General features: G+C 50.6%; 1 protein-coding gene across 1 annotated transcript; it reads left to right on the top strand.

Annotated features, from left to right (window-relative positions):
- Positions 1 to 4596: 4596 nt before the first annotated feature.
- On the top strand, positions 4597 to 10147 carry LOC311165796 (translocon-associated protein subunit beta). The gene is made up of 6 exons (XM_084227299.1): positions 4597 to 4647; positions 6770 to 6924; positions 7837 to 7935; positions 8309 to 8417; positions 8574 to 8651; positions 9330 to 10147. The coding sequence occupies exons 1-6, from the start codon at positions 4645 to 4647 to the stop codon at positions 9438 to 9440; spliced, it is 555 nt and encodes a 184-aa protein (XP_084083425.1). The 5' UTR covers positions 4597 to 4644; the 3' UTR covers positions 9441 to 10147.
- The last annotated feature ends 4480 nt before the right edge of the window (positions 10148 to 14627 follow it).

The following is a 14627-nucleotide window of genomic DNA, read 5'->3' as shown; positions in this document are numbered from 1 at the left end:
GCAGATTTACTAAAGGAGAAGGGGTTATATTTCTATCATTACAAAGAACCCTCTTAGACAGCAGTGAAATTGGTTTATCTCTGGCTTGAGAAGGACAATCTGATCCCTAATATCAACAATGGACCAACAACCAGCGCTACCTGAAAATAGCAATTGTCCTCAGAATTGTGAATACTTTTTATTATCTTTGGGTGAGATTAAAATATGTGGCTTGTGGATCAGATAGGCGATGTGAATTTAAAGGAAGGAATTTCCCAAGGTGTAGAGAGTGCAGACATCAGTACTCCCAAAAATTTAACACCTGTGTGGTGTTATCCCAAATGACAGGAATAACAGTTAAATACCCTGTCAAGAAGGACTGAATTTTTGTGAGTGTTGGGAGCAATTGGGACAGGCTTTTCAATGTTGTCATAACCAACTTCTGAAGCTCAAGAAGAATGAGAGAGAAAACAAGATCAAAGCCATTGAAAGCGGGAAAGGAATATTTATTTCTGGGACATAGGGAGTTAGACCTGAGCAGTGGGAACAAACAAAGAGAAGGTGAGAGAAGAACAAAAGTAGACAGAATAGGAGAAGAGCGCAAAGAGCAAAAAGCAAAGTTAGTTTTGATTTTATCTCCCCTCTCATAGTGGAAAGGTTCTTTACCGATGTTAAGGATGACAAAGAATCTTAAATTAGACATGCATTGTTTTGTAAATCTCTCTCTGTTATATGTGGCAACATCTGTAGTGCAGAAACCTGCCGGGATGGCATTGACAAAATAAGTAGTTTACTTGGGCCAATGCTACTGGGGTGGACTTTTTTTTGTTTATCCTTAGCCATGCCAGGAGACCCTTTCATCACATGCTTAATTGGTATCCCAATAAGTAACTTCACTGGTTTTGCAATATTGATAGGGGTTGGAGGAAAACCATTTGTGAAAGAAAATAAACCAAGCGATAGAGTAACACAAGCAAGGGTGGCACAAAACTGGACATATGCTGAAGGCTGAGGATTAAGCTAAAAGGCTTCCAATCAGGTAAAATAGCACAATCACAGAATGAAAGAGTGGGGCTTAGAGCCCCAAGAATTACAATTGTTGGGATCAGTACCTGGAAATTATTGCCTGCTTTTAAAGTACTCTTTAAACTCAAAATCCAGTTATGAAATCAATGTCCTAATCCCATAATGCAAAAATAATAGTGTCATCCTTACCTGCAATTATCCATTGTATCAAAATGTGACCAAATATTGCCAGAAGTAGATTTATCATGGAAATGCTGGTGCAAACATGAATATAAGAAAACTTCCACACAGTTTCTTTTTAATCTCTGAGGATAGAGGATGGCCTGCTTTAAAGCTGCCAGCAACTAGGACGCTGCAAGTCACTAGAGCCCCAAACACCACCTTAAATATGACACCCAGACGCTGGGGAAATGACTTCTTTTTCCCACGGAAAATGGCCTCTCTTTGCCATTCCGATTAAGGCGTTTAATGACCCTTGCTACTTAGGAAAAAAAAAATGTTTGCTGAATCAAATTATTTGGAGAGAGAGACATAGCAAGGGAACTAAAAGTACAATCACACGCTTAAGACCTGATTATGAAAATTGTGTAGAGTTTTGGGGCGTTCCAGCAGGAATACTATGACTCTTTACTCTAGGCGTTAGTACTGCTCAAGATTTGGCTATGCTCAATTAGTCAGGATGCTGGATGATAAAAACTCTAAAAGTAATATCAGCTATTTTAAATCAGATGCTCACGGAAGCAGTGAGCATTAAACATGCACATTGCAAAAAACAGCCACTATTGAGATTTGGGTTGTAACCACTTGAGAACAAGTGGGAGGGGTGTAAAGGGACGTGTGGTACAAAGCTCTCTGACCATTCAAAATCCATTCACAGGCAATTGAAACAATTACAAGATAGCATGAAATAATTGATGATGAAACAGAGCGGTATGGGTGAATGGTTTGAGAAATGGAGAAAAAAAAATCGTGCAAGAGCAGAACAATTATTAAAGGGGTCAGTATTAGATTGCAAATTACTATTCCATGCAGCATTATTTGAAAATTTGTGGGATATCTCCAAAACTAAAGCTGCCAGCTACTGGGACCCTGCACGTCATAAAAGCCCCAAAGGCCAGCTTTAAACTGATACACGGACCCTGGGGAAATTACTTCTTTTTCCCTTGGAAAAGAGCCTTGGTTTGCGGCCACCCGGCCTGGCCAATAGTGGGTGCCAAGCCAGGAATTGGCCAACTTTGCTGGATTTCTCCAAAACTAAAGCTGCCAGCAACTAGGACCCTTCACATCCTTAAAGCTCCAAAGGCCAGCTTTAAACTGATACTCAGACCCCCGGGAAATGACTTCTTTTTCCCTCTGAAAATTGTCTCCATTTGCAGCCACTCGGCCTCGCTGATAGAGGGTGCCAACCTGGAAATTGGCAAACTTTGCTGGATATCTCCAAAACTAAAGCTGCCAGCAACGAGGACCCTGCAAGTCCTTAGAGTCCCAAAGGCCAGCTTTAATCTGATACCCAGACCCTGGGCAAATCGTCCCTTTTTCACAGGGAATATGGCCTCCGTTTGCAGACACTCATCCTAGCCGACAGGGCGGTGCCAAGTGAGAAATTTACAAATGTTGCTGGATTTCGCCAAAACTAAACATGCCAGCAATTAGGACTCTGCAAGTCCTTGGAGCCCCAAAGTCCACCTTCATCTGATACCCAGACCCTGGGGAAATTACTTGTTTTTCCAATAGAATATTGTCTCTGTTTGTGGCCACTGGCCATGGCCAACAGGGCGGTTCCAAGCTAGAAATTGGCAAACTTTGCTGGATTTCTCCAAATCTAAAGCTGCCAGCAACAAGGACCCTCAAAGTCCTTAGGGCCTCAATGGCCACTTTTCATCTGATACCCAGACCCTTGGGAAATTACTTCTTTTTCCATGGAAAGTGGCCTCTGTTTGCGGCCACTCCCCCTACCCGACAGGGTGGTGCCAAGCAAGAAATTTACAAACTTTTGTGAATTTTTCCAAAACTAAACATGCCAGCAACTAGGACCCTGAACATCCTTAGAGCCCCATAGGCCACCTTTAAACTGATTTCTTGACCCTGCGGAAATGTCTTCATTTTCCCTCGGAAAATGGCTTCCGTTTTTGGGCACTCACCATGGCCAAGAGTGCGGGGCCAAGCGAGAAATTTGCAAGCTTTTCTGGATTTCCCCAAAACTAAAGCTGCCAGCAACTAGGACTCTGCAAGACCTTAGAGCCCCAAATGCCACCTTTAATCTGATACCCAGACCCTAGGGAAATGGTTCCTTTTTCCCACAAGAAGAATGGCCTCCGTTTGCGGACACTCATCGTGGCAGACACCGCAGCATTCCATGCATGAAATTTGCAAACTTTTCTGGATTTCTCCAAAACTAAAGCTGCCAGGAAGTAGTACTATGGATGTCCTTAGGGCCCAAAACACTACCCATGAGCTGATACCCAGACCTTGGGAAAACGGCTTCTTTTTCCCAGGGAAAATGGCCTCTGTTTGGGAATGCTCGTACTGGCTGACAGTGGAGTGGCAACCTGAAAATTTGCAAACTTTGCTGGATTTCTCTAAAATTAAAGCTCACAGGAACTAGGTGCAAGCATTCCCTTAGAGCCCCACATGCCACCTCTGAGCTGATATCCAGACCTTGGGGAAATTTTTTCCCCACAAGGAAAATGGCCTGCTTTTGTGAGCACTCACACTGATCAATACTGAGCTGCAAGGCGAAAAATTTCACAAACTTTGCTGGATTTCTGAAAAACTAAAAACCCGTACTTAAAAACAGAGGCCAGACAGAATTAAGGGAATAGAAATTGATATATTTATTGAAGGGTCTTCACATAAATTAAGGGCAGATGAAGCCTCCCCAAGGGGCTACGCCTAAAACGGAGGATAGCCAAAAGCTTTTCAGATACAAGTTTGGTCTATTTATATATCAGTGGTTAATCCTCCAAATACAGATTCAGGTAATGAAGTCATATACCCCCAGTTCCACATGTGAGGAGCAAAATCTGTACCGAGGAGGGTCCTGAGGCCTTTCTTCCACCAGAGGTAATCTGCCTGAGAGATATGGGCACAGGGGAGCTCTCGAGGCTTCCAGCGCTGGAAACACCAACAGGTTTCTTATGCTGCTGGCCTTGCACTAGGGAGGTCGGGACACGTCCTGTTCCGCGGCAGCAGAAGGCTGCAGCCTGTCTTCGGGGAGTGAATCAAGCAGGAAGTCCTGAGTGCAGGAATGGAGACCCTGGGGTTCTGTGCACCTGATTCTTGAGGAATTTGGCCCTGCTCCTTCTCTCCTTCCTCGCTGCTTTACACATCCCTCACGGACCTGGGCCGGCTGCTCGCATGGCCAGAGCTACTTGTGGTGCCGAGACCTGCTGCTCTTCTCCAAAGCCTTCCTTACGACAAGCCCGGCCCAGCACGGCGCGGCGCCCGCCGCTACTTCCACCACCACTGGGCAATGGGGCAGCGCAGGAAGCACGCCCTGCGCAGGCGCGGAGTCTCTGAGTGTGCACGGGCCTAGACTCCATTTCCCAGAGGGCATAGGGCTCTCATCATCGCCGTTCGTGGGCGTCATTTCCGCCGCGGTGGCGCTGACTCGTCTTTGCGGCGTTGGCGGCGGGAGAGATGGTGAGGGGCGGGAGGCCCGGGGCGGCTGGAGGTCGTGTCCTCGGGCCTCGGGACGGAGCGGGGGGCGCTGGGAAAGGTCCGTAGGAGAGGATCGCTCGTGGGCTCTCAGGGGCCAGGAAGGACCGGCCGGTTTCTGGCGCTGGAGCGTCAGAGTCGGGGTCTTCCGCGGGCAGCGCGGGTGAAACGGGGCGGTTCCCTGTTGAGAGGTGTCCTTGAGCCCCTCTGGGCCCCTGGGCTTCGTGCGTGGGCAGGAGCAGCCTGGGCTGCGTGCGCTGCTGTAGCAGGGCAGGACTGGGGGGAAGGAAGGGCTTCTGGGTGCGTGCCAAGGCCGGGAGGTTCAGCGAGGCCAAGGGCAGGTGCTGCACCTGCATCGGGGCAACCCGAAATACAAACAGCCTGGGGGAGAATGGATGGGGAGCAGCCCTGGGAAGGATGTGGGGGCATGGGACGTTGACGAGAAGCTCAGCATGCCGTGCACTGGGAGCCCAGGAAGCCAACACTGTCCTGGGTTCATCCCCAACAGCGTGGGCAGCATGTGAGGGGGGGATTCTGCCCCTCTGCTCTGCTGAGACCCTCCCCTGCAGAGCTGCCTCCAGCTCTGGGGCCCGAGCACAAGGAGCTGCTGCAGTCAGTCCAGGGAGGCTGCAGAGGTGATCCTGCAGCCCCTCTGCTCTGGACACAGGCTGGGAGAGCTGGGGGTGTTGAATCTGGAGAGGATTCCAGGGAGACCCTAGAGCCCCTTCCAGGGCCTACAGGGGTTCCAGGATAGTTGGAGAGGGACTTTGGACAAGGGCCTGGAGTGAGAAAACAAGGCTTCCCCCTGCCAGAGGGCAGAGTTAGATGGGATATTGGGAAGAAATTGGTGCCTGTGAGGGAGGTGAGTCACTGGCACAGGTTATCCAGAGAAGCTGTGGCTGCCCCGTCCCTGGAAGCGTTGAGAGCCAGGTTGGATGGGGCTTGGAGCGACCTGGTGTAGTGGAAGGTTTCCTTGCCCATGATAGGGGGGTGCAATTGGTCTTGTTAGCGTTTGGAAACACATAATCACAAGAATGATTATATGCAGGTGCTTGTATTGAAGAGCTCTGGGTGTCAGGGGTACAAACCCAAATCTCCGACCATACAGTTGAGATAAACATGTTTTTATATTCTATCGTTATATAACTTTCATGTTAATTATTAAACTTATATTGTTCTATTGTATACATAGATTTCAGCTAAGCATAGCCCCCCATAAATTTCCAACATAGTTTCTCATTATTCTTCTTATGATTATATAATAATTATATTTAATTACTAAACAATCATCACATCTAACAATTATATCATTTATCATACTGCCTCTGCAGGTGCAGTTGATCTGGGAAAACACAAAGCCTAACATTTTCAGATTCTATCTTTAACATTTTCCAGGGCTCCACTCTCAGTCTACAGTCTTGTCCAACCCCAAGCACCCTGTGACTGTGGAAGACAGAGGCCCTGATATTTCAGCAGTTTTTGCATTTAAAAGCCCCACCAAGTGTCCTCACTGGTCACATCTGTAGTGTTCCTCTTGTCTCCTTGTCCTCTCAGCAGAGTGGCTGCAGAGGCACTGTGTTTGGATAAGTCAGACTACGTGGCTTGAAGCAGGGACCTGTGCAGAGGATCCATAAAAGCCACTAGAGGGAGTTGGTGGTTCTCAGTGGCTGGAAATAGGGAACAATAATGTTGGAAGTGAGGAGCTGTGCTTTCTAAGAACTAATTCTGTTGTGTAAGACAGCACTGGAAAGTTGCCAGGCTTTGCAAGGCAATTAGCCATTAGTTGCTAAAACTGATGAAATTGTTAATTACCAAAGGTTTTGCTCTGGAAGTTACTAGAAGAGGCTTAGTGATCTGAAAGCTTTGCCCATTATTAAGATGTGCAGGGCCAGGGCTTGAACTTGATAATCCTTTTGGGTCTCTTTCAACTCAGGATGTTCCGTATTCTGTAAAAGGGAGTGGTACTTGCCAGGGCTTTGAAAGGGGAGAAGACTGTGAACTTTTCTTCCATGGCTGCAGATCTGGGACACTGCTTTGCCAATTCTTACATCCTCACAGGCAAGTTCAGAGATTTCAGATGATCAATTCCATTTCTTTGTGTTTCTAGATGAAGCTCCCGCTTCTTGCAGTGTTTGCCCTGGTGTCTGTGGCTCACTGTGAGGATGGTGCCAGGCTCCTGGCCTCTAAATCCCTGTTAAACAGATATGCAGTGGAGGGCAAGGACTTGACTTTGCAGTACAACATCTACAATGTTGGCTCCAGGTAAGCCCTGTCCAGGCTTCAGTAACGAAGCAAATGTTCTCTGTGTGGCTGCAGGGTACAAGGCAATTTCTGAGCTCCGTGATATGCTGTTGCTTTTGTTCCCTGTAACTCTGAGCTTTCCAGCAACACCTGAAGGATTGGCCCTGAAATTTGCCTATTCCTTCCTCTTCCATTGTGCCTGCTTTCACCTCATGGCTGCTCAAGCTGTCAGTCCAGCACGGTATAGTTCCTGTGGTGTCCTGTGACACTCTGTTCCCCACACATGCAACTCCCTTTCTTGGCTTTGTGAGCTGTTTTTCACATTTATTCTTTTTAATGAAAATTCCTTTTTGCTATCAGGACTTAACTAACGACCTGTCAAAGATAAAACAGAACTCCCACCATGCTGGTAAAAAGCTTCATTTGCAGAATGAAAAGCTGACTGAACAAAAAGTAGGACACTATTAAAGGGCTTTGAGATCTTGATTTTTTAGATTTTTTTTTTTTAAGGCAGAGTAATGCATACTGAGTGCAGTACTGCTAACAGAAGAATATATGATGCTGTAATGTTGAATTGATACATTATTGAGATCCTGTAATTTTATATGTGGGATTTGGTTATTATTTAGGCCAGCATGTGTATCCATGGGATAGTATCTGAAGTTCAGCAAACTGCCAAATCGTGTTGTGGAAAAAATGGTGGTTTTCCTGTCCTTGAAGTTGTTTCTCTCAGCTTTGCCTTCCTCCCTCTGCAGTCTTCCTGTAAGACACCTCAACTCTCCTCCCCATCTTCTGCTGGTAACATTTCATCTCTCAAAAATCAATTCTTCCATTTGGTCAAGATGGAACTGTCAGTGCACTTTGCTGCAGAGCCTGTGAGCAGATGGCAAAGCTTTAAGATTCCTGTCTCATCCATCTCTTTGTTGTGCTCAGTGCTGCTCTAGATGTGGAGCTGTCGGATGATTCCTTCCCCCCAGAAGACTTTGGCATCGTCTCTGGCATGCTCAGCGTCAAGTGGGACAGGATTGCTCCGTATCTTTTCATGTTTTGAAATTTCTCCCAACTCTCCTTCTTGCCCCTGAGCATCCTGCAGCTTTGTCCTATCTTCATCTGTTGTCCCTGAAATTCCTTCCAGAGCCTGGACAGGGTGCCAAATCCAAACCCCTCCTCTTCTGGATGGTGCAGTGTACAAACAAAGTTCCTTGCAGACAGGAGCAGGTGCTGGGGTAGTTCCTCTGCCTGTGGAGGAGCAGCTGGGTCAGCCTTGGGTGGGTCTGTGACCATGAGCACTGAGATCTGTCAGCAGCACTGACTTTGGCACCTGGCTCCTGGTTGCTTTTTCCCATCTCCTCACTTTTCTTCCTGGGATGAAATACAGCAGTGTTCCTTAACGTCCAGCTCCCAGAGCCAGCAATGTGTCCCACACCGTGGTTTTACGGCCTCTCAAGGCTGGGTACTTCAACTTCACCTCTGCCACCATCACGTACCTGGCACAGGAGGGTGCCCAGGTGGTGGTAAGTGGCTGATTTATGGAATCCCTGCAGACACACCTGACCACGCTCCCGGAGCTGCATGGTCGAGGTGATGCTTGTCTGTGTTGCTCTCACCCTGCCCAGTTCTGGAGCGAGCAGGAAAGGTGGCAAAGCCTGTCTTTTCCCTGCCTTTTCCAGGTTGGCTTCACCAGTGCTCCCGGGCAGGGAGGAATCCTGGCTCAGCGTGACTTCGACAGGAGGTTCTCCCCTCACTTTGTGAGTACCTTTCAATTGACAATGGAAAAGTGCATCACGACAGCTACAGCCCAGTGTGGTGGCTTCCTGCTTGCACATGGTGTGTGTGGCTTGCCCTGAAGTCACCTGGAGAGCTCCAGAGGGAGCTGAGTTAGTTCCTGTCAGTTCTCCAGCGGACTATCACAGAAGCAGCTGAGTTTCCATCCCAGCTCCCTCTGTGAAAAGCTTTGTAGCATTTGAGGCAGAAAATCTGAGAGTAGAATCTTAGAGTCTCCTGGGCTGGAAGGGACCCACAAGGATTGTGGAGTCAAACTTCTGGCCCTGCAGAGGACAACCCCAGGAATCCCAACCATGCGCCTGTCAGCCCTATCCAAACTCCTTGAGCTCTTGTCAAGTTTGGTGCTGTGACCACTTTTCTGGAGAGCCTCTTGCAGTGCCTGGGAGACCATCCTCTGAGAGAAAGCCTTTTCCTAATATCCAGCCTTAATGTCGGCTGTCCTGACACAGCTGTGGGCACTCCCTTGGATCCTGCCACTGGTCACTGAAGGCAGAGGTCAGCACCTGCCCCTCTGCTTGCCCATGTGAGGAAGCTGCAGACAGTGTGAGGTCTCCCCTCCCTCTCCTCCTCTGACCTCATTGCTCTAAGACTTCCCTTGCCTGGATTGTTTTGACTTTTCTCTTAACAATTTCTCCCTCTAGCTGGACTGGGCAGCATTTGGCGTGATGACCCTGCCCTCCATCGGGATCCCTCTGCTGCTCTGGTACTCGAGCAAGAGGAAGTATGACACCCCCAAGAACAAAAAGAACTGAGCAGAGTCCAATGCTAGCAGCAGCCCAGAGCTCGGGAAGGGACATCCCTGAACCCCCAAGAATAGCGGCTGGGTCGGGATGGCGCCATCCCCCGCGAGGTGCTGCCTGCGTCGTGCTTCAGCCCTCTGTGCAAAGGATTCGGTGGCTGCAGCAGCAGCTGTGAGGTGTCCTCTGTGTTCTAATGGAGAAACAAGCAAACAGAAGAAAGAACAACCAGAAGTCCCAAACTGCCTTGTCCAGCCCCTTTGGAGGCAGAACCCCTCTCTCCTCTGCAGCTGCAGCAATCTGAGCAGCACAGCATGTTAGTGCCCAGAGGGGCCTGTCTGTGGGGCTCTACCCCCCGTGCTGCCTCCAGCTCCCATTTGCTTGCTGCAGTTTTCTGCTGGGTGTCATATCTCAGGGTCCCCTCCAGGTGCTGCCTGCCCTGTGGGACAGAGATTGCTCTGGTGGAAACCACAAACCTGATTTGATAGAGGATGTCACAGCTGCTGCTTTGTCCTGTTGATGCTGTTCTCTGATCCACCAGCCTGCCCACGTCCATGATGGGCTTGTAAAGCCATGAGGGTGGAGTTCAGGGAGGAGGATCAGGGTTAAATTCCTCAAGAATCAGGTGCACAGTCTGGGAAACCCCCTGCACTGGGGATGCTCTGCTTAACTGCATTCACCGACAACCCCCTCCCCTAGACAGGCTCCAGCTTTCTGCTGACAGTGGATCAGGACATGTTCTCTGCCATCACCTCTTTTCCTGTGGCTTTCTCTGACCTCTCTCCCTTTGGATGACAGTGAATCACCTGGGACACAAAATGGCCATTGGTGGCTGAGGAGGGCTAAGGGTCCTGCTAAGAGGGAACACTGCAGCCCAGGGCATGCACTCAGGTGGTTCCAGCAGCAGCTGGATCCAGCATTCCCAGTCTGCAGGAGGGGACTTTGCTGAGGCATGGAGCCAAGGGTGGGGAGCTGAACCACAGCAGCCTCACCAAGCCTTGCTGTGTCTTGAGCCACTACAAGGTCCTGGGGGGGCTCCCCCTTCTTGTTTTCTGTAATTCCCAAGCCTGGGAGACATGCAGTATTGTCCTTCACATGCTTGTGGCTGTGTCAGGGGTCTTCCCACTGAAAGACTGAAGTCCTCATGTTTGTGGACAGCCCTTTTGGAATTGTTCTTCCAGCCCTGGCAGCACAGTGTCACTGTGTCCCCCTCCAGCACTGCCTGTAGCAGCATCTGCCACACCATCCAGTCTGAGGGACATGGGACCTGTCACACCTGATGTCACCAGTGACCACCCATTGGGTAACATCCAGCACACTGGAATGCTCTGGGATGTCCCCAGAGCAGGGGACAGGCTCTGGTCACACCAGGGGGGTGACACATGAAGCTGAGCTCACCCACAACCTTTGGGGTCCCCACGGGTGCCAGGCTGGGGACACTAATGCCCCTCACCATCTGACACTCTCGTGGGGAGGGCTGACCACTGCCAGGTCTGTAGCACATGTAGTTGCCACTCTTGGTGACAGTGAAGTTGTCACATCCCTCCTGCTCCCACTACCCCCCCCTTCTTGTACCAGGAGGTGGCACCAGCGGTCCCCGAGTGCTGGCAGGTCAGTGTCACCCAGTCCTACAGCATCAGTGTCCAGGGAGGCTCCATGAGGAGCTGGGTGGTGTGGGTGCCTGTGGGTGACAGGGGACACCAGCCTGCCAGGGCCAGTTTGGGGCTGGGGACAGTGCGTGGGGCCATGGCATTCCCTGAGGACTCACCAGCAAGGCTGAGGATCTGGGCTGGAAGGCAGAAGGGAAGGGCAGGGTGGAGGTGGCACCGTGAGGACAGAGACACGAGGGCATGGGGTGTGGGGGCTGTCCACAAACTGTCCTTGTGTGTCCCTCGGAGACAGGGACACTGCAACCACCCTATAGTGAAGCAGGGCATAGGGACACTGTAGACACCCCTGAAATGGGGATGCCATGACCACTCCATACTGTCACAGGCCACCAGCCCCTTGATGCCTCCCCAAATCCCACCATCAATGTCCCCACCTTCCTGCCCCTATGATCCCAGTTACCTCGCACACAGGCTCTGCTGCCATTGGGGACTTAAGGGAACCCTGTAGTCCCCCTGTGCCAACTCCCCTCCCTATCCCTAGGGCACAAGGCCTGTGCCAGGGGTGCTCACCCCACGGGAGCAGTGCGACCATCCCGGCCATCCTGGTGTCCCCAGCCATGTGGACTGGCTGTCACTCACTGCTGTGGCTGCCGCTCCCCTGGGTGGTGGCTCTTCAGATGAAGAGGAAGGAAGCGAGGTCACATCTTGACCCCACGTGTAGGTGGCCCTTGGTGAGGGCAGGGTGAACACCTTGTGGGACATGGGGGTGATGGTGGGACATGGTGGGGATACGGTGTTGCCTGAATTTGGAGGCTGAGGCAGTGTAAGGAGCCAGTGATGGGTGTCCAGGGGAATGGGGTTCCTAGGGATGGGGTCTCATGGAATGGGGGTCACAGTGGTTGGGTGGACTCAGATGTGGGTATGAGGGTCCCAGAACTACATGGCCTCCAGGGATTTGTGATCATGGGGTGGGGGCTGAGGGATGGGCCAGGGGAAAGGAGGAACTCCTGTGAGAATCAAGGTCCTGGGGGAATCAAGGGAGGGGGTGTCCCAGGGTCTGCAATTACTGGGATGCGGTTCCTTGGGAATGGAGATCCTGAGGAATTGCAGTCCAGGGTTGGGGGCCCCAGGGAAGGGGAGACAGAAGGAAATGAGGTCCCATGGTTGGGTTCCCAGGTGAATGAGGGTGCCAGGGATGGGCAGTGGCTGGGTGGGCCCATGGGTCACAGCTCCTTCCCTGGGTGCCTCAGATTTTGGAGTGACCCAGGGCCCAGCACTGCCTCCCTGGGGTGCTCGTTTCCTGTGCATTCATCACATGGGGGTCCTGGGTAGCTCTGCCTCTGTGCCCTTCCCTGCTGTTGTCCTTCTCTTTATTTCTGCTTTTTAATTTTTCCTCATTTTTGTGCCATGTCCCCTCTTCCCTCATTCCTGGCTCAGCAATCCTGGGAAGCACCTGAGCAGAGAATGGGTTGGGGGGACCCAGGGGAGGGGGAAAATGGGGAGAGGTAGTGCAGGGAAGGTTGGGCAGGCTGTGGGGGATGGAGGTATTGGGCTGTGCCCTCTCAGCACTTTCTTTTTCCCGGACAAGAAGGAAGAGGCCGGTTGTGCTGAGAGTCAGATGGGAAAGGGGAGTGGACTCTGTCCTGGGAAGGGGACACATGCAGGGGGGTCCTGTCCTGTGAGGTCCCTTTTCTGGGGGTGACCTTGGGGAAACCATTCCAGGGGGTGACACATCATGGCATGGGGGGGTCCTGTCTCAGGGAGTGGTGGTGCCACCTGTCGAACAGGTGGCACATCTTTGGGACCCCTGTCTATCCAAGGGTGGGGCCAGCCATGGCCCAGCCCCACTGCACAGGGATGGCCATTGCCCAGCCCTGCTCTGGCCAGCCCCAGGTGGCAGTCAGCACCTGAGGGTCCTCCCTGCCCTTTTGGCTTTGATTCTGGCAGCTTTAGAGCTGCTGCAAAGGTAAGAATTCTGTGGGTGGAAAAGGCCTGTCTGTGGTTTGCTCAGCCCTGAAAGAAGCACAAAACCCAAACTGAGCCCAAGCAGTGGCTCTGTGAGGGCCTTTGATGGTTTTCAGAGCAGGACTGGATGGAAACCCCCTATGCAAGGGTAGCTGTGAGGGAACCAGTCTGGAAATGCAGCAATTGATCATTTGTTCCCTCTTGCCAAGGGACTGAGAGAACCACAAAACTACTGAAATCCCACAACAATCTGCTCAACAGCCTGACCTGGACGCTCCTCCTCCTTCCTGCTTCGCCCTGCACCCACCACAGCCACTCTCTCACTGCCCTCCACATCTGGATGGGGAGAGAAAATTGAGCAAAGAGTTCCTGGTTTGAAACAAGGATCAGGAGAGATCACTCATCAAATCCTGTCATGGGAAATGCAGGTTCAAAATTAGTAATATGAATTGAATATTTTGCTGACAAAATTAGAGCAGGATAAGGAGAAGTCAAATAAACCCTTCAAAACACCTTCCCCCCCACCCCAAACTCTTCCTCCTTCCAGCAGTGCAGGGAGATGGAAACGGGGTCCCTGGGCAGTTCATCACAGGTTATTTCTGCTGCTGCTCAGCCAGAGTAGTTGCAGTCCTTGCCCTCCTCCACCAGGGTGGGGTCCCTGCCTTCCACGGGAGTCTCTTCTCCAGGGATCTCTCTAGCGGGAATCCTTCCTGCGGGCTGCTGCTCTGCCCCAGCTGCTTCAGGCTGGGGCCCTTCCTTGCCTGGGCTCAGTGCCTCAGGAACTGCTCAAGCAGGGACTTCCCATGGGCTCACAGCCCCCTTCGGGCATCCTCTGCTCGGCCGGGGGCTCCTGCAGGGTGGCAGGGGGTGTCTGCTCCCCAGGGACACCCAGAGGCTTCAGGCAAATCTCTGGAGACCCTTGTGCCCCTCCTTCCTTCCTGCAGGGCTGTTCCTCTCGCAGCCTCAGAGTGAAAACCACATTTAAAAATTTTAATAAAGGACAATAGGAGACAAGGACCATAAAACAAAGGTTGGCACTCAGCCAAGAGCACACTGTTCTCTTCGGGGATACCCCTTAAATATCTTTTCCCTTATATCAGCCTGTTGCGTATTCAGAGACCCTTATGCATAGTAAACTTTCCCCCCAAACTAGTTTACATGTTCCAAGAATTGTTCAGCATATCTCCTCCTTGGATCCACTTTTTTAGATCATGTGTATTTCTGGGTTGTGCTTTTACTCCTTTTTTATCATCGTCTTCAGTTTTGGGTCTTGGTCCACACTGTCTTCAGATGGTGAGTGCTGATAGTTGGCTACCTGTAGCAGGTGTCCTCATCCTGTGTTCATTGGATGTTATACAATCCAAGCAGGCATTTTAACACAAGCATACTTGTATCAGCTATTTCACTACTATGTCTAAGATTAATTAATACCAGAAATAAAAATGATATCTTTATAAAGTTACTTTCACATCTTACATATAAAATCCATTTTAATATTTGCAAAAAAGCCAATATTATCATATGTATCTATAACACTCAGGCTCCTCTTGGCTGCCGCAATATCATCTCTGCCTTCACTTGGATTGCCCTTCCCAGCTCTCGGAGCTTCTGCACCAACATCCCCGGT

This window comes from Fringilla coelebs (assembly GCF_963513975.1).
Source record: "Fringilla coelebs genome assembly, contig: SCAFFOLD_50, whole genome shotgun sequence".
NCBI classification, from domain to species: domain Eukaryota; kingdom Metazoa; phylum Chordata; class Aves; order Passeriformes; family Fringillidae; genus Fringilla; species Fringilla coelebs.
Note: the sequence above shows the minus strand (reverse complement) of the source record. Positions and strands in the feature narration are given on the sequence as shown.

What these genes read in the sequence shown, in the direction of transcription:
- LOC311165796 (XM_084227299.1), top strand. An exon ending in AAGTGGGACAGGATTGCTCC is followed by an intron (nt 7,936 to 8,308) that starts GTATCTTTTCAT and finishes TCCAGCTCCCAG; the next exon opens with AGCCAGCAATGTGTCCCACA. An exon ending in AGGAGGGTGCCCAGGTGGTG is followed by an intron (nt 8,418 to 8,573) that starts GTAAGTGGCTGA and finishes TGCCTTTTCCAG; the next exon opens with GTTGGCTTCACCAGTGCTCC.